Genomic DNA, 19,611 nt, shown 5'->3' with positions numbered 1-19,611 from the left:
ACAGCAGGAACGCCTGCTTGTGCTACTAGCCGAGTACCACGACTGTTTTGCGTCGACCTCGAAAGTTGGCTGGACGTCCTTGACCAAGCACCGTATCATCACAGAGGACACGGCTAGACCAATCCATCAAAATCCGTACCGTGTGGCTTCAAAAGAACGAGAAGCCATAGAACAGCAGGTAACAAAAATGCTTGAAGACGACGTGGTTCAACCGTCGAAAAGCCCTTGGGCATCAACTGTTGTTCTAGTCAAGAAGGACGGCAGCCTGCGTTTCTGTGTGGACTATCGAAAGCTAAATCAGGTTACAAAAAAAAGACGTGTACCCGCTTCCCCGCATAGATGATTCTATTGACAGGCTTCGAAACGCACGTTACTTCTCTTCCATGGACTTAAAGAGCGGATATTGGCAAATTGAAGTAGACCCCAGGGATCATGAAAAAAACGCTTTCGTGACGTCAGCCGGACTGTACGAATTTAAGGTTTTACCATTTGGCTTGTGCTCCACGCCTGCTACTTTCCAGCATCTCATGGATACCGTTCTCTCTGGGCTTGAATGGAGAACCTGCCTAGTATACCTTGACGACGTCATTGTGTTTTCTACAATGTTTGGCGAACACCTTGAATGATTGCAAATGGTCTTGCAGGCCATACGGGCCGCAGGCCTGACGCTCAAGCTGGAGAAATATCACTTCTGCTTTGTGGAAGTGCAGTTTCTTGGCCATGTCGTCAGTTACGCAGGAGTTCGTCCAGATCCCGAGAAAGTTGCTGCCGTCACACAGTTTCCAACACCATCAGATAAAAAAGCAATGAGGCGTTTTCTGGGTCTCTGTGCATTTTATCAGTGTTTATTCCAGATTTTGCGCGCATTGCGTTGCCTTTAACTCGTATCACGAGGGATGACGTTGCATTTGTTTGGGGCGACGAACAAAAAGCTGCTTTCAATGACTTGCGGCAACGTCTACACACAACCCCCGTGCTTGCCCATTTTGATGAGACAGCCCTTACAGTGCTCCATGCTGACGCCAGCAATGTTGGCCTCAGAGCTGTGCTTGTGCAGCGCCAGGACGACGAGGAAAGAGTGATCGCTTACGCAAGCAGAACTCTGTCATGCACAGAAGCAAATTACTCGACCAATGAAAAGGAATGCCTCGCCGTGGTGTGGGCAGTTATGAAATTTCGCCCATACTTGTACAGCTGCCCATTCAAGGTTATCAGTGACCACCATTCGTTATGTTGGTTAACAAGCCTGAAAGATCCTTCCGGGCGATTGGCACGCTGGAGCCTTACACTACAAGAGTTTGATATAACGATGGTGTATAAGTCGGGAAAACGACACACGGACGCCGACTGCCTATCTCGATCACCAATAGAGTGGGCTGCTTCTTTTGATGGAAAGACAGGGTTCCTCAGAATACTCGACACGTCAACCATCGCAGATCACCAGCATGACGTTCCTGAGCTACTTGGCTTGATTATTTGTCTAAAAGGATAAAGCCAGAATGCGCCCGAAGCCTTTGCAAGAGGACTATCGTCGTTCTGTCTGCGAAACAATGTCCTTTACAAAATGAACTTCTCGTCAGACGGGTCCACCTACCTGCTTGTCGCCCCTACGACTCTTCGTTCTGAGGTATTGCAAGTGTGCCACAACGAGGTCACATCTGGACATTTAGGCTACACGCGCACACTGGGCAGAGTTCGAGGGAGGTATTACTGGCCTAGACTCACCGCTGCCATGAAGCATCATGTTCGGACCTGCCTCGATTGCCAGCGGCGCAAGTCAACTCCAACGAAACCAGCCGGTTTGCTACACCCTGTCCAGATCCCGACAACGCCATTTGACCAGATCGAAATGGACTTTTTGGGCCCACTTCCCACCTCTAGTGTTGGTAACCGCTGGGTTATAGCGGCGACCGACTATCTTACTCGCTACGCCGAGACAAATGCCATCCAGAGAGGCACAGCAAAGGAGGTGGCCCGGTTCTTCATAGAGAACATTGTGCTACGACACGGTGCGCCATCGATCGTTATAACAGATCGTGGAACCGCATTCACGGCCGCGCTTTTAGATCATCTGTTGTTGCTCAGCAGTACTATTCATCGCAAGCCACAAACTAACGGGTTGACCAAACGACTCAACAAAACTCTAGAAGACATGCTTTCAAGGTATGTGGACATCGAACACAAAAACTGGGACGAGATTCTCCCTTACATAGCATTTCCACACAATACTGCGAAACAAGAAACCACACGGATGACCCCATTCAGCCTTGTTCACGGACGAGAAGTAAGAATGACGTTGGATGCGATGCTGCCACAGGAATACGGTGACAACGAAACGAGTGCTGACGCGTTTACTCAACGCGCAAAGAAAGCCAGGCAGCTTGCATATATGCAAATATACCAACAGCAAGAGTACGACGCAGGCCGCTATAACCTACATCATACACCTGTAACGTACGAAACCGGGGACAGGATATGGGTGTGGACGCCTGTAAAAAGACGGGGACTATCCGAAAAGTTGCTCAGAAGGTACTTCGGACCTTGTCGAGTGCTGCGACGACTAAGTGACGTTACCTACGAAAGTCGTCCCGGATAGCCCAAACTGTACAAGGCATCGCCAGCACCGACCTGAATTTGTGCACGTAGTGCGCATTAAGCCATACGTCAGCGAGTGACTCTGCGAGGCGCCGTCGCTTCTACAAAGTGACTTTATGCGCGAATCACTGGCTCAGCTATAGCATTGTGGCGATGCTCTTTTAAGGGGAGGCAAATGCCGCACCCGAAACAGAGAACGAAGACGATGTGCGCGCCAACAGCCTCGTGAAAAGGGACACTGAAGAAGACGACGTGCTTTTGTTAAGCTCTCTTGCTCTTGGCTCCTGCATAAAACCACACGCCATCGGTTCTCGGACTCGACGTCTCGGTGAACTGCTTATGTTGAACCGCGACACTATAATGCTGTATCGAGACACTTTTCAGAAATGTATTTGTATCTCAGTAGTGAGATACTTTTACGATGTGCTAGGCCACTTTAGCGCTAGGCCACTTTTGCAAAACTGGAAACCAACTAGCCTGAATCGCGTCTACTAAGTAGAAAGTCGTTGAATTAAGCACCGCCATTACAGCAGCAGCAAGGAATTCAGGAGCCTTACTCTCTTTCTTTTAGTTAGAGACACAAGCTGATGGCTGCATTCATGTAGTGTTGGCTATAATGCGTTACAAGTAATGGCGTTAGCGGAAGTACATTGCTTTTTTAGGTAACTCAGTAACATGCTCGTTACAATTTCGAAACTGTAACACGTAATGTACTTAGGTTAACTGTGAGTGAGTTGCAACATTACCCATTACTTTTTCGTCCTGTAGGTGCCACTTTACCAGAGCTCAACCCGAAGAATTTTTTTGTTGCATCGTTAGACTGCTGTCGGCCTGCCAGGTATTGACGAAGAAAGCCTGGGTGGAACTGCTTTTTCTTGAGGATTTTGGGGGGAAAATTTCTTACAACACACCAACTCCCCTTGTGGAGGGTTGGGCCATCGCTACACAAAATTTGAAAAATGCTGGAATCCACTATGAAAAACTCTACGGACATGCTTTTCGTAGAAGTGAAGTGTAGCAGGTGCATCGCTGGCATCTGTGCCTTTCCATGCCTTAAAATAGAAAGATTAAAGCTCAAGGGCTGGTTTACTCAATACCAAGTGCCCATTGTGTATATTTGTACATGGGGGAACAGAACACCTTCCCCGATAGGCTGCGACAACATAAAGAGGACATCCACAGTTTCGAGTGACAGAGGAGTGCACTAGCTGAGCTCAGTGTGGTGATCGACCACCGAATCGAATTTGACAAATTTCGTGAACCCTGACACATGCAGGTGACAGCCAGCAATGCCAGCTGGTCTGCAGGTGTGCTTCCGACCAAATGTTTGCCCCTACAGAATTCGGCACATCATGAAAAATAGCCGTGACCCCACGGCAGGAGAAAAGATTGCGCTTTATCAATCCTTCAAAACAGCGCGAGTGGTATGCAAAACGTTAAATTGTTTCTTTTTATGTAAAAGATTTTTTTTATACTCACTAGTTCGGTTGGCGTCCCTCTGTTTTAACCAAAGCCCATTAACACAGCTGTCACACAAACCGTCTCAACAGTGGTTAGGCTAACTACAGGTACGGCTAACCACAGCTACAGGACAGACATAACCATGGTTAGTCTCCTAACCATCGTTATCGTAAAGGGCCTATTTCAAAAGAGATCGACACATATGCAAAGATAATATTTTAGGCTTAATAAAGTGTTTTATATTTTTTTTTTGCACATGCCACCCAGCACCCTGAAAAGGAACTTCGTTTCTTTTATTACGTGCATGACGGAAAAAACATCAAACATGTTTAATATGGAGAAACCTATTTCCTCACCTTTCGTTCTCGAAAGTTAATAATGATATAAAACACAAATATCACTGCTATAAAAAAGACATTTTGCATATAAAATATACGAGAATAAAAAGTAAACTAACGTTTTTTAAAACTTGTAGAGATGTTAAAAGCAAGCTGTTGAGATTTTTTCAGCTTGCGGACAAGAAGAATCGGTAGTGGCTGTTCGATGTCATGACCCACCAATGAAGTCGAAAAAACTGCCTTGGTACCTTTTGGAGGCTAGCTGCTGGAGGCTAGCTGCTGACAATCTGGTTTGGTCATGTATGCAGCAAGCTGCCGAGACTTAGGCCTATGAAAACTTTGGAAGTCTGTGTTACTTATGAAAGTTTAGTCACGCTGCATTCTGCCGTGCCACTTGTTCAGAAACTCGGATTATTCTGCAATTATTGAGTCGTTGAGCCCTTGTTATTTTGTTTATTTATTTTTTGGCATGCAGAATAGCACTCTCGTAAAGTGCTTTGAAAAATGCAAAAAGCCATTCAAAATGCAAAAATCCAAAAAGACAATAGTAGCGCATGGTCGAGCTAAATAGAGAAGCTCTTCTCTAAACAACTGTTGCCCCCCAGAGAGCCCTCGCCGTTGTTTCACTACGTTTGGGGCTGGCTTGCATGTTTATGCATGCCGCACACGATGTGAATGCAGCTTGCAGTGGCAAAGCTTCCAAGCACAGCTATTGGCAACCGGCAGCGGTAATTATCCTTTCAGTAACACTGCATCCAAGAACTGGCTACAATGGCAGTCCTGTTGTGATGATACATGTCAAGTGCTTGTCCTTAAAGGTGCCGTGCAACACTTTTTGAGCATGGTCAGGAAACACTGCCAATCAGTAGTAGAGGCTGTTGACAACAGGCGAGCCAAATAATATAGCGCAGCATGTGGCCTGCAATTCCCGATAAATTATCAAAGTCAGTTAAAACTGCTTTCTCTTCTCTTGACAAATCACAGAATAAGCCCAAAAATCACTCGTAGTAAGCCCATCTATCAGCCATTGGCTGATTTGAACATGGCACGCTCGGTCGTTACAGAGATCGCCACGGGAGGCCACTACTTGTCCACGCATGCGGCGGGATCACACTTAAAAACTCTCGCATTCGAAAAAAAGGAAAAAGTGCTCAAGGTCAGGAGGTGTGTGTGACGTTTTTTGTTTGCCCCTCCCATTCCTCCCTGCTTAGCTTCCAGTGCTTTCGTCGGGACGAGAGAAGAGAGAATGCGATTGCAGCGTGTGACAAATCTTTGTAAGTCCGCTCGTACTGGACAGATTCTTAAAATTTTTGTGGCATTGATCTTCTGAGGCAATACGTTTTTCCAGTGAATTATTTTAATGCTTACTCAAGAAATTGTTTCAGGGCCCTTTTAAGGTTCCCAAGAAGTAGTCGCTGTCCTCATTATCCTGTGGTGGTGGGTCAACGGGCACACGAGCCAGGCAGTCAGCCTCAGAGCGCTTTCGTCCAAACTTGTAGTAAACAAACGGTAACATCGAATTCTTGAAGTCTTGGGCTCCATTGTGTGAGACAACCTGAAGGGTCCTTCAAGTTAGCTAGCCAGCACAAGGGGTGGCGGTTGCTCACAACTTTGAAGGGTCTTCCATAGAGGTAGGGGCAAAACTTTGACGTAGCCCAGATAATAGCAAGGCACTCTTTTTCTGTTGTGCAATAGTTGCCTTCTGCCTTCAATAGTGACCGGCTAGTATGGCTGATAACCATTTCTTCTCTGTTAGTCTTCTGCACAAGAACAACACCGAGACCTACACTGTTTGCGTTGTTGTGGATTTCAGTATCTGCGTATTCGTCAAAATGTGCAAGTATTGGATGGGTCTACAGGCGTTGTTTCACTTTCTAAAATGCTTCAACTTGCACCGTTTGCCACTTCAATTCAACGTCGGTCTTCGTGAGTAGCATCAGTGGCTCGGCGATCTGTGAGCAATCCTAGACGAAGCATCTGTAATAGGTGCATAAGCCAAGAAATCAGCATACTGCTTTCTTGTCGGTTGGTGGCGGGAACATGGTGACGGCACCTGTTTTCTGCGGGTCTGGGCGCACTCCAGGCTTGCTGATCACGTAACCCAAAAACAGGAGCTCCTAGAGCGTGAAGCGGCATTTCTCTGGCTTCAGGGTGAGTCTGAAGCTCCTGATTGCTTGAAGTACGGATTCAAGCCGCTGGAGGTGTTATTCCAAGCTTGAGAAAAACATAAAGTCATCGTCCAAGTAAACGAGGCAAGTCCGCCACTTCAAGCAAACCAGGACTGTATCCATGACTCGTTGAAAGGTCGCACGTGCTGAGAAAAGACCAAAGGGCATGACCTGGAATTCGAACAGGCCGTCCCATGTTATAAAGGCAGTTTTTCTCTGGCTCTCTTGTCGACTTCTATTTCCCAATAGCTGTTTTTGAGGTCCATCAAAAAAAGTACCTCGCGTTGTGGAGTCGATCTAGGGTATCGTCTATCCGTCGGAGCAGGTACACGTCCTTCCTCGTGATTTTGTTCAGGCGGCAATAGTTATTGCAGAAGCATAGAGTTCCGTCCTTCTTCCTCACTAACACTACCGATGATGTCCATGGATTCTCTGAAGGCTGGATGATGATGTTGTGGCATAGCATTTAATCAACTTGTTCCTTTATGGCCTATCGTTCCCGCATCAAAACCCTGTACTGGCTCTGACGGTGTGGCCTGGCACTTTCTTTGGTTACGATTTGATGTTTCGCAACAGGGATCTGTCGAATTCTTGCCAATGACGAAAAGCAGTTCTCGTATTTCAGGAGCAGGTTTCTGAGCTGTTCTTGTTTATGCATCGAAAGACTCAACACGTTGAAAGCTAGTTGAAGGGCTTGAGTCGTCGGAGTAGATTCGACAGAATCGGTGATGGCGAAAGTGTTGCTGGCGTACAGCATCTCTTCGATGTAGGCAACCGTCGTGCCTTTGCTCACGTGATTGTACTTGTTGCTGAAGTTCGTGAGCATCACTTTTGTGTGCTCTCCTTGCAGCTCTGCAATTCCTTTGGTGACGGTGATTTTGCGGTTGATCAACAGGTGCTGGTCGCTTTCAACAACGCCTTGCATGTCTGTTGATTCTTGAGTACCGACCGAAATGCTGACGCTGGAGCGAGGAGGGATGGTGATGTGGTCTTCCAGGACATTCAAAGAATGCCTTTCTGATGACATGTGTGGCGGCAGTGTTTTTCTCTAGATAGCGTTATGAACTTTGTTCTCAGGTCAATGACGGCACCATGAAGGCTTAAGAAGTCCATACCAAGGATGACATCTCTCGAGCAATGCTCTAGTACGACGAAGCTTGCAGGATTAATCTGACATTTAATGGTGACTCTGGCTGTGCATACCCCTGCCGGCTCAACTAGATGACCTCCAGCTGTAAGAATTTCGGGGCCTTCCCAAGCAGTCCTAACATTCTTCAACTTCATGGCGAATGTCCCACTGATGACGGAATAGTCGGCTCCGGTGGTGACGACGAGAGCTGTGACACTATGGTCGTCGAGGTTGCTAGTTCGTTGCCTCGCGTTGCAGTTAGGTTGTGCCATCGGATCTAGGCTACGACGATTTCTACCTCTGCTTCGACATTGTGTCATCACTCAGGTCTTCTTGTGACTGCGAAGTTTCAACATCGGGACTATGGTGATGTTGCGACGGGTTCTTGAGGTTTCGTCGCGGCAGCATGATTGGCGACGAAGTATCTTTGGCAGTGCATCGTACAGCAACCCAACCTCCATCGGCTACTGCTCTTAGTTTTCCAAGTACAGGCTAGGCGAGCAGCCCCAGGTTGGGCAAGTGTACGGCCAGCAGTAAGGCAACATGTAGCGGCCAGGTGACGGCGAATGAGTAGATCCTCGGGGCGTCCACTGCGCTGCTGCGAGGTAGTCGATGATGTCGCGGGGTCTTTCCGCCCGATGTGGATGCGGAGCATCTACAGCAAAATCACGCAGTCTCATATGGCGGTACTGGCAACGGCAGTAAGTGAGGCCAGTTTCTCCGCAGTAGTAGCAGAGAGGTCAATGGTTGGGGGCACACAACATGTCGGTTTTCCTCGGAGCGTTGCGCTGTCCGGCAGGTGGACAGTATGGCATCGACGGTGGCGGTGGCTGGCGGCGGAACTGCGGCAGTGCGGCCTCTTGTGTGGGCGTGAAGGGGGAGCCTAGCGTTGGGCTGCAGCAGATTAGCTATTCGCTTGTGGCTGAGGCTGCGTTGCTTCCAAAACTTCAAGCGATTGCCGAACTTTTTTGCGGACAATGTCAACAATCGAATCCACTTGGATCTGTGACAAAGGCAACAGCTTCCATAGCTCCTCCCGCACTATCTATCGGATCGTTTGACGTATGTTGTCGGAGCCGAGGGCGTGAACAGCTACACTGTCTTGCATCTATCGGCGATTGTATTGGCGAGTACGAGTTTCCAACATCTTCTCGATTGTCGTAGCCGCCGAGAGAAACTCTGAACTGTTTTGGGTGAGTTCCGCACAAGTTCCGCAAACAGCTCTTGCTTGACACCTCGCATCAAGAACCGGAGTTTCTCCGCCTCAGCCATGGCGGGGTCAGCGTGACGAAACAGCCGGGTCATCTCTTCGACGAAGATGGTCACGCTTTCGTTAGGCAGTTGTACTCGTGTCTCTAACAAAATGACAACCCTTTCCTTTTGAGCAATGCTCCTGAATGTGTCCATGAATATGCTGCGGAATAAGTGCCAGGTTTGAAGTGCAGACTCCCAATTCTCAAACCAGGTCTTTGTCACATCTTACAGGTAGAAGTAGATGCGACGCAGCTTCTCTTTGATGTCCCAGTGATTGAGGGTGGCCACTCGGTCCTAGGTTTCCAACCAAGTCTCCGCATCTCCAATTGACGATCCGCGGAAGGTCGATGGCTCTTTTAGCTGCTGCATCACTACTGCTGCAGGAAACACTGCAGCTGTCATTGTGCCTATTGTCGTCATCGCTGTGACTTTTGTATAGTCCAGTAGGGGTCCGTATTGGGGGGCTAGTCTTTTCAGTCTGCGGCTGGCTCGGCTGTCACTGGTGGTGTCTTCTTCGCAACATGGGCTAAATTCAGGGCTTGATGGGGGCATCCGGTACATGACAGAAGGAGCACCTCCACCAGATGTCAAGGGGTTGTGACGTAAACTAAGGGAGCAGACTGTAGTTTGAAGATCAAACTGTTTATTCAGCCGAACTTGTGGCTGGTCAACAAAAAGTCAGATTGCAGCAATACACACTAACACTGAGAGCGGCGAACCGAGCATCATCCATGAACTGACATGCGGCGAAGCGCGTTGGCATTTATACATGTGCCATCGAGTATTCCAGCATTACGGCTGGTGGCACCGTGAATTCCAGAATGATCTGTAATGTTTACATTGTGCGTGCAATATTAACAATATTATCTACTACACTCCCAAAGCTTCTCGAACACTGCTAACACAGTTTGCGCTAAACATTACTTAGAGTGTAACGGGGCGATTACAAAATTTGAGAAAGGAATGTGGCAAGATGGAGTGCTAACATGTTCAAGCTCACATTCTGAGAAAATGTGAGATAATGAGTGACTCAAACACTTGTTGCAACGCCAGTTTTATCGGGCAAATATCTTCTCTGCCAGATCTTTTTTTTTTTTTTTTTAAGTTTCACTAATATAACAGTGATACTATCTACAAGCAAATTACGTGATGCCAAAGCTACAACAATGAGCCAAAGGATACCTAGCAAGCTTGAGCTTTAACAAGCATTTGATTATCGCAAATAGTACTTTTACTTTTCATTCTTACCTCTATGACAGTAACAACCTTCAATCAGCAACTGTCATAATGGCACCATGTAGTGTGACATGCTATTTTTGTGTACTACACTAAATATAAGTAAGAGGGAATACAAAAAGCATGGAGCCCTTTCAAAATGGAAACTAAAAAGGCTTTTCTTTGACTCTGATAAAGATAGGTCCCCCTGCCAAAACGCCGACTCGAGACTGAGACTACTCTTTATTACCCACTGCTAATCAATTTTCCATGTTTCTATAACCTCTTCAACTCAAATTTAAAGGACTCCATGGGAGGCCCTGCTTCAAATTTTCATCACACACGGGAAGTTGCAAGGTGTCATCTAGAAAGTGTTCCATCGAAATTCAGATCACAGGTACATTTCATACAAGCAGACAGATTATCCACTGCCTGATTTATGCATTACATTTCTTCCCTTGCAGTGCTCAAACCTAATAAATGGCCCTTAAATATAAAAATGTGTGTTAAATATATGTTCACCACCTAACATGCACTCACTCTACATTAGGTAAAAACTGTAGGTCAACCACCTTTTTAACTTATTTACTAAAACATAACATTTATTGCATGATACATACACATATAAAGCAAAATATATACTCACAATTTGCTGACAAGCCAGTCAAAAGCTGGCCATGTCTTATACCATTCTTGTCCAATGTGATCATCAAATGCAGCTACCACAGCTGGCATTTTTGAAGTATACTTTGAGATATTCAGTGTGTCATACAGTGGGTTTTGTGGATGTGGTAGCCTATCATCTGCATGAAAAACAACATTAATCACAAATACTCAGCCATACAATATGAAAGGCTGAACAGTTTTTCAGCCCATTGTTCAGCTTATCAGAATTGCAGCAATATTTATTCATCTGCAGAAGCCCATACTGATTTAATGCAAGTTAATAGATGCCATATTTTGTATACTGGCCATATTAAAATTTTTCTCCCCAAATAAAGTTTTCACTATAGTGAAACTTAAACCTAACAAACTTAAATTCAATGAAATTCTTTATTTATTTAGCTATTTCACTTTCTATAACTTCATGTCCACAGAACACTATGTACAGTAGTTTCAGACTGAAATACAACCTAGCAACTGCTATGAGCAAGTGCTCATGATAACTATATCCTGTCACTGTAAACTTGGATTCTAAAGGTAAAGTTAACTCTGATGTAAGTGTGTAAATCAAAATTACCCCGATATGACATGAACTGAAACGAAAGTATATACGATACAAAGCCCTAAATTTGTGCTTCAATCTGTACTGTGCACCTCAATGGACCACCCAATATAACAATGGATTTTTATCCAGTTTCAATAAAATGAAGTTTCATTGTGTTAAAAAAAGGTAATAAATTGAGGCATTATATTGAATCTGCTCTAGGTGGCAGTGGTCAAATGGTTGAGTTACATGCAGTTTTCACAGACAAATTTTTCAAATTATGTGCAATGTGACAGAGCAGTCTCCAAAATGGAGCAGTCTTTTCCAATAACAGTTCAGAGCTGAGGGGAGACTTCAATGCTCATCTCTTCATAACTTAAGCAGGGGAGATCAAAAGCGTGCATGTGAGTACCCACTGCACTAGAGTATTTCATGCCACCCATATTGTGTGTCAGTGCCCAATAAAGTGGTTTTGATAACCCCAAGTGTCAAGCAATAGATAATGACAGGAGTACTACACGCAACAAGCTCCCACTTATCATGCAAGTAATCACAATGGTTCAGAAAATTAATGATGCTGGCAAGGCTAGTATATTAGAAACGACCTCAACCACTGAGAAAAAAAAAAATGATGCTGCCACTTGTTTCAATTTATCATAGAATTGATTTTTTGATAATCTTTATCTTGAAAGAAACTACTTTAGAGTCTTTAAAGAATAGAATGAATCCCCAGCAAAACAAATTCAAAGAAACAGGTATATTTACAGCAAATAAGAAGTTTCTTGAGAAATATAGTGCTAGAACAAGTTTTTGTAAGTAGCCAAATGATTTTTTGTAGGTGATTGCAGTAGGGGCATTTCACACCAAACACCCCAAACACTGCGCTCGACCCTCTCCAATTGTATAGTGAAGAATTGTGGGCATTAATATCAGTGCACGATTCGTCCTTGAAAAGTACTTTTTGAAAAAAAAAAAAAGAAACAATTTTTTTCGTCCATTACACTGATTTGAGTTTTGCTATAGTGGGTGAAACCTAGGTTGCAAAAAAATATTCTAAAAATACAATACTTCGTGGAACGCCTTAAATATCTGCTATTTGCATAAAAAGAAATGGCATTATATTATTATCCCCCATTGACGACTACTACTATGTCTTATGATGTGCTTTGTGATGAAGCAATGCAGGAATACTACACCAATTTTGATTATTTTCAGAAATTCTGCAAATTTTACAGGCACAATAGGACTATATCACATGGCTGTATTGTTGGCAGTAAGCATGTAAAAAAAGTATTGAAGTCGATGATCGAGTAGTCTCGAAGCAGAACAAGCGAAAACATTGAAAAATGTGTTAAATGTCCCATGTTCATATACATGTAGAGTAGTAATACAGTTCAAGTAAAAATGCACGCTTGGTCTTATTTAGAAGAGTAAATAAAGGAGGTTTATTTTTTAAAGTTTTAATCAGAGTGATTTTTGTCTCAGGCAAGAAACAAAAATTCGTGTTGAGCGTTTGCGACGTGCCTGGGCGCGGGCCCATAAGCCCGTTTAACTGCCCCGCCCCACTTCCTTGTGGCAACGAAAGTGTGCGGCACCCACTTGGGTGGCGAAATCATGCGCCGCTGTGAGTTTTTAGATTGCTGAAAACTTGCAGTGTATGTAGCTGGCAGATGGTTTCGGAAGGGCACTAAGGCTGGCGGTTAGTAGTCAAAGCTGAGCACTATTTCGCTGCCATGTCACTACATGTGCACGTATGACAGACGCTGAGAACTTTTGTGTGCCCAGTTTTTGATCTCTTCGGAGGTTGCATATCTTACTTACGTTGTCAACGTATGGTCTTCGCCACTGGAAATGCCTGTGCTGCTGAGTAGGAGGCGAGCTTGGCATTGACAGTGGCCAATGATAATGGCATGAAATGGTGAAATGTGCGCGCACCTTTGAGGGAGATTGTAAACTCAAACCTTGCTGAGAGCTCAACTTTCTTCTCTTCAACCCTTTACTCTGGCACTCAGAGCCCCGATATACCTTTGATATGGCTTTTCTGTCCAGGTAAAAAGCTCACTAAATGTAAGGATATGTCCCTTGTATCGTCTCTGAAGACTTGCCCTGGCTGCCAGACGCTTCACAGTGTCGCCAACCCCATCACAAGCGCTCTTACCATGAGAGGTTGTAAAAATGTTTCACTCTGCAGCTAAACTAAAGAGATGCGGCCTAAAGATGAACTGCAAGTGCCATGTGCTCACTCAGCAACACGATCATTCGGGCGAAGTTTACCTCTGCCGAAGTTCTTAGTGTAAGAATACAAAGGACCAGTCGGCTCCGAGAAATGAATGGCGTGAGTCATGTTCAAGCAAGCCGCCCATAAAAAAGAACTATAAGTGTATTCCTGGAGTCTACTAGGCACTTTTATTATATAATAATATATTTTAAACGTACCACCTCTCGTTTTCTCTGGAACTTCGTCGGTGGTTTTGCGGAAAGCCAAAGAATGCGTGTGGAAACAAGAAAACTTACAGCCGCCCATGATCGTGGCACCCACATGGGTGCCACACACTGCCGTTGTACCAAGGAAGTGCAGCGGGGCAGTGAAGCAAATTTATGGGATCAAGCCAAGGCACACCGCAAATGCTCAGCATAGAGTTTTGTTTTTCGCCTAAAATAAAAATGCCTCTTCTTAAACTTTTACAAATAAATTTCCTCTGTTTACTCTCCCAAATAAGAACAAATAAATGTGCATTTTTACTTCAACCGCATCACCACTCTACATGTGCCTCAACATGGGGCATTTTACACATCCTTCAATGTTTTTGCCCCTTCCACTTCGAAACTACTCAATCATCGACTTCAACACTTTTTTGACACATTTACTGCCGACTATCTAGCGATGTGATCTAGTCCTATTGTGTCTGTAAAATTCGTAGAATTTCAAAAAGTAATCAAAATGGGTGCAAAATTGTTTTTCCACAAAGCACATCATGAGACATAGTAGTGGTCATCAATGGGAAATAATAATATAGTGCCATTCCTTTTAAAGCAAATAGCAGATATTTAAGGCGTTCCTTGAACTATTGTATCTTTTAGAATAATGTTTTGAAACCTAGGTTTCAGCCACTATGGCAAAATTCAGATCACTGTACAGAATAGACCACTTATAACGTAAGTCATGAACATCCGCACTATAAGCTGTACCACACTATAACCAAAACAACCTTTTTCAAGGACCGAATTGCACAAAACATGTTTAGCATGCGGTCTCGCATGTCCGAGAATAAAAGCATTCAACGCGTGATGCTTACAAGCATATAAATTTACAAATGTTAATAAGAAATTAACATCTAAAGATACGCATTGCCAACGAAATGGATGCAAAGGGGAAAGGGTCTAACAAAAGAAGGCACCATTGCAGAAATTCGCTAACTGCTTCTTCTCAGACCGCCTCTATTATGCGCATCACACAAAAACTATGTTGAATCCCGTTCGAAATTTCATGCACTTAAAGACAGCACTTGTCTGATTTCATGGGTGCGCACCTGATTTCAAGACATCGCAATCGAATTGCGAACCATTATTCGAGTGCTCCATGTGCCACCTTCATTTTCATTAACGATATGTATCCCTTTTATCGAGTGCAACCACCGCAGAGTTTCAATGATTCCATACAAAACCGCAACTTATAAATAGCACATGACCGCTACTGAAACGCATTCAACATCAATTAGGCCTAGCTTTCCATTCGGTAAGCTTGTCCAGGACATGAAGGTTCGGCATCGACAAAATTGCAGTCAAGCACAGAACCAAGAACAGCGTGCATGATACGAAATTCACGTTCGCGGCCGGGAGATCGACGATGAAAACCCACCAAGCTTATGTAAGACTGCTCAAGCTCGCATCATAAAACGATAAAAAAATTTAAATTTATGGACAAGGTAGCAGACGAGATATCTGTAGCAAGTTCTATAACGACGACGCTTTTTCAGACGAGAAACTTAAGCACAGTTGATAAAAACGGGATCGCATGTGCCTGTTGAGCCATGTACGGCCAGAGCCATGCTAGCAATGCGTCCACTGTAGCCCCATCAGCGCCAGTGCAAAAGCGGTGAGCCCGCGCAACGTGCCGGGGTCTTCCCTCCACCCTTTGTTCATTTACTCCGCGTCCCCTTCATTACGACCTCGTCGCTCGCTTCCCAGCGGTGCGCCCACCACGCCTCCTTTCAAAAACGCATTCTCCACCGCGTCTGTCACTAAGATTTTTTCCGCCATCCGCATTGTAATCGGTCTCCAATCTAAGGGAACTGTACAATGAGCAGTAAGCATATACATGGGGTTTTATGAGAGGGTAAATGGGAGTCTAAAAAGACCACATTGTAACCGATTCTCCACTATAGGCGGTTATGTTGTAAGTGGCTTACACTGTAACAGACCAGAAAAATTTCGTTTTATCGATTTTCGAGGGCAAATTGTGCACTGATATTAACGTCCCGTCTTTACTGTAAACTGGAGAGGGTCGAGCGCAACGTGTGGGACGTTTGGGTTGGAATAACCCAGTAGCTATTCGCCCACAGCTGCCAGCTCTGGGAAGTTACATGACGTGATAAAGCTGATTTAGAAGGCAGATACACTTTAGCTGACTTGTAAGGCTTCTGTTAAACCAATGCACATTGACAAACAAAATTCGTGTCTCCGCACCGGGTCCAGCTCAATAGACCTTTTTCAAGCACACTAGCGCCGCCAACAGGCGGCAAAGCTCTTATGGGAAAAGTTAGTACGCCGTAGCAGCCGCCGCGACAAGCACACGGGCCTCACGCTTCAACTTTCCGTTGGAACCGTGCCAGCACTTCGCAGATCAAGTGAACTTGGCAATGTGTGATATATTACTGCACAATTTGCAGACAAACTTCAATGTATGGGTGCGATGGCCTGTCTACGATTTGCACGGTCCCCCTGTTCAACTAGCTGAGCAGCTCAGAAGCATCAGCTAGTTATTATCCTTTAGTGTCAGTCTACCTTCGGCATAAATAAAAAACAGTACAAGTTGGTTGCCTAAAAGGTGCAAGCACAGTGAATAAATTCACAGACGCATTAAGAATTAATCTACTTTGGCGCTGTTTACGAGTAAATTGTACAGTTGTGGCATATTTAAAGAGTGCTTTAGAAATATGAAAAATTAAGTAAAGTAAAATTCATTTACTAGACCACTGTGTGCCGCTCGTAGCATATGCATCTGCCAACTTTTCTTGGCACTCTAACTGCAGGTTGGAATAAAGCCTACGGGGCAAAAACAATGAAGTAGGACCAGGAAAGGAATATACGCACATCGGAAACACTCATTCACGAATTCAAGGTTCTCGCATGTGCTAACAAACATATATAAATTCATGGAAGTGCATTTCGCATGTCATAAATAGGTACAAAAAATACTGACAAACGAGATGCGTATTCACAGTTAATTAATAAAGTTAAGTTTCTAGTGTTGTATAGGGATAGTGAAGGTTAACTGACTTAAAAGTGCGGTGTTGTTTATGATATGTGTGGTCTGGATAGAGTGACTGTGTGATATTACCAGGCCTTAAGATGAAATTGCATTTGCATAACTGAAAATGCAAGGTGTGATGAGATGGCTTAATTCAAGGAATTTTGATGCTCTCCGAGGTGCGTTTTGATACACAACCAGTCTGACGGATGTATATATGTGAACACAAGAGAAATTCAACAAGTAACTCTTGTACAACAATTGAAAGAACAATTGTCATGCCTCTCATAGTACTTTTTTCTGCCCACTGCAGAGCCCTGCGATCATTCGCTCTCCAGGGAAGAAATGTTACTAAGCTTATGGTGCGGAAAACGAAACCCTGACCTTGTATCAGTTCCCAACTTCCTTTCAGGGAGTGCAGAACGTATGCATGCAATAACTGCAGTATTGCTAGTTTCTTCGTGGGCGAAGGTCGTGCGAATTAATCTTTGTTTACGGTGCGAATGAGCTGTTCACCAACCAATGCAATATGATATAGGTAAGACAGTGCACCTTTTGGCATCTAGAAATTATTACTCATGTAATGTGCCCAAGTTTTTTAGTTAGTTTTTTTCTTCTTTTCTTCGCCGAGTGTAAGTACAACATCATTATTTATTTCTCATTAAACAATATTTTAATGCGCCAACGCGAAATTCAATAGTGGTCCCACTCAATACAGAATACACTGTCACCAAACATGTTCCGGAGAGACACTTAAGCACTTTATAAGAAACCACAAACTATCAGAGCAAGGTATCTCGCACGTGAATTCTAGTTCCATCTCTTTGTATTTAAACACGTTTAGAATGTGTTTACTTTCCTTTTTTTTTTTTTTGCAGTGCATGACTTGTCCATAAATATTTTAAAATATTCTATACCTGTAACACTTCTCTGCAGTCTCTGCAGTGTGCCAACTACCGATCCAGACATCGCCGCAAAAACGCGAGAATGACAGCCCTTAAGAGCCACTAAGCAATGTACTGTAGCGATACTAAGTGGCAGCTGAAGCCCGCCAACCTCCAGCTCGAACAATAAAATTGTAAAAAAAAAAAGGTTGTGTGATCAACTGAAATGTGTGCCTGCGGAAAACAAAACATGCTTCACTGCAACACAGCAGTCACACGTGAGCAGCATGTTGCACGCTTCTCGAAACATCAGCGTGTCATGACTTACCCATTTTTTCTGAGAATATAAATAAATGAATAAAGGCCAGTCTGGCAGAATTCGTGAAGTATGCAAATTTCGGAGGGCCGGTTGCTCCAGCAATTTTCGCACTTGCACTGTTGGCAGAGTCTTGCCTGCAACGCCTACTTCAAAAACCCGGTTCGAAAGCTCCAATGATTATGTTTTCCTGCCAGAACACATTGAGAATTTCGTCACACTGTGCGTTATTAAATTCTTTATTTTACTAGAAAGAATGGGCGAACAGTCGCTTCATGACGTGCTGACGCAACGAGGAGCAGGCAACATGCTGCCTGCGTGCCACTATTGTATTGCAGTGAAGATGGCTTGTTTTTTGCATGCGCACATTTCAATTAAGCACGACAATTTTTTATTATTTTTTTTACCCCGCTGGTATTGCTGGACAACATAATCGTTGAAGCCGCAAACTAGCTGGCACACCAAACAACCAGCCATGGGTACTTTGAATAATTTCAAGTTTCTTATGTATGTACTGTTAATTCGAAAACCCACTTAATTTGAATATTTCTTACGGTCCCAGTGACTTCGAATTAACAAGTTTTACTGTTTAGTAAAGCTTAGTTTATAGCAATCTGTGTAGACTGATTGCTATACAAGAAGAATGCAGCAAAATCAAATCTGAAGCTTTTGCTGGACACCTACTACAGAGTCATTGTCTAATACACATAATTTTAAGAATTTCCAGGATGTTCTGACAAGAGTTTAATGTTGTAGTCTCGTTTTCTTGGAAAATCTTACCCTGCAGAAGATCACCCACGAAAAATATATTTTAACTGATAGTATGCTTTAAGTGGGCGTGCATGAGCAGTGTTTTACTGTAATCACTTTTGTCCCATTTTCATGTTGTGCTTTTTTCAATGCTGTAAGTTTCAATGTATAGCTCACCCAGAACACTCAGAAAGAGTGAATAACAAAGGTGTATCAATAGCAAAACTTCAGGTGCAAAGAAAATTCGAATATTGAAGTTTCAGTGCGAATTGAATATTTTTTTATTAGTTTAAAGTGAAATTGCAGGGAAAAAAGTTAGAGAGGATTCCTAGGCCCATTCTTATGAGATAGCAACATGAAAGTGTTTCTTTTCACTAGATTGATAAAGCACTGGCAAGGTGGAATTTCATAGCTGCCTTAGCAAAGATGCGGAAAAGCAGAAGCCTAGCTGTATTAGTACATAATTTGGGCAGCCAAAGTGTTCCCCAAAACACTTCACATGTGAAAGGCAAAGATGCTCAGTCTCTCCTTCTCTTTTAACTTTTGTGGAAGCCACACTGATGTGGCAGACAAGGTTGCACTCCCTTCGAGTTAGGAGTTCCAAATCTGCTTTGTAGACATCAAAATACAGGAACATTTCCAATTTTGGATGCTAAAATTTCTGGCGTCCAATTTTTCGGAGTTTCTGACAGAATTTCAGATCCAAAACAACATTAATTTCAATACATTTGCAGTTGTAACGGAGCCTGAAAGACAGCTTTGCCGCAGTACAAAAGTGTAAAGAGGTGAAGCATTTGCAAATCTGAAGGGGCCACATTTAATTC

At 43.9% G+C, this 19,611-nt stretch overlaps 1 protein-coding gene across 2 annotated transcripts in view; it reads right to left on the bottom strand.

Moving 5' to 3' along the window:
• LOC119177271 (RAB11-binding protein RELCH homolog) overlaps positions 1-19,611 on the bottom strand; it is a 185,681-nt gene that overhangs the window by 69,259 nt on the left and 96,811 nt on the right. For both annotated transcript variants that reach the window (XR_012889289.1, XM_037428716.2), the window contains exon 14: positions 10,807-10,963. Coding sequence is in view for 1 of the 2 variants with exons in the window: in XM_037428716.2 (XP_037284613.1) it covers positions 10,807-10,963 (157 nt within the window). In the remaining variant the exon portion in view is untranslated. The remainder of the gene's footprint in view (positions 1-10,806; positions 10,964-19,611) is intronic.

This window comes from Rhipicephalus microplus, unplaced genomic scaffold (assembly GCF_043290135.1).
Source record: "Rhipicephalus microplus isolate Deutch F79 unplaced genomic scaffold, USDA_Rmic scaffold_48, whole genome shotgun sequence".
Lineage (NCBI taxonomy): Eukaryota > Metazoa > Arthropoda > Arachnida > Ixodida > Ixodidae > Rhipicephalus > Rhipicephalus microplus.
The sequence above is the reverse complement of the archived record's forward strand: the minus strand, read 5'-3'. Positions and strand labels throughout refer to the sequence as shown.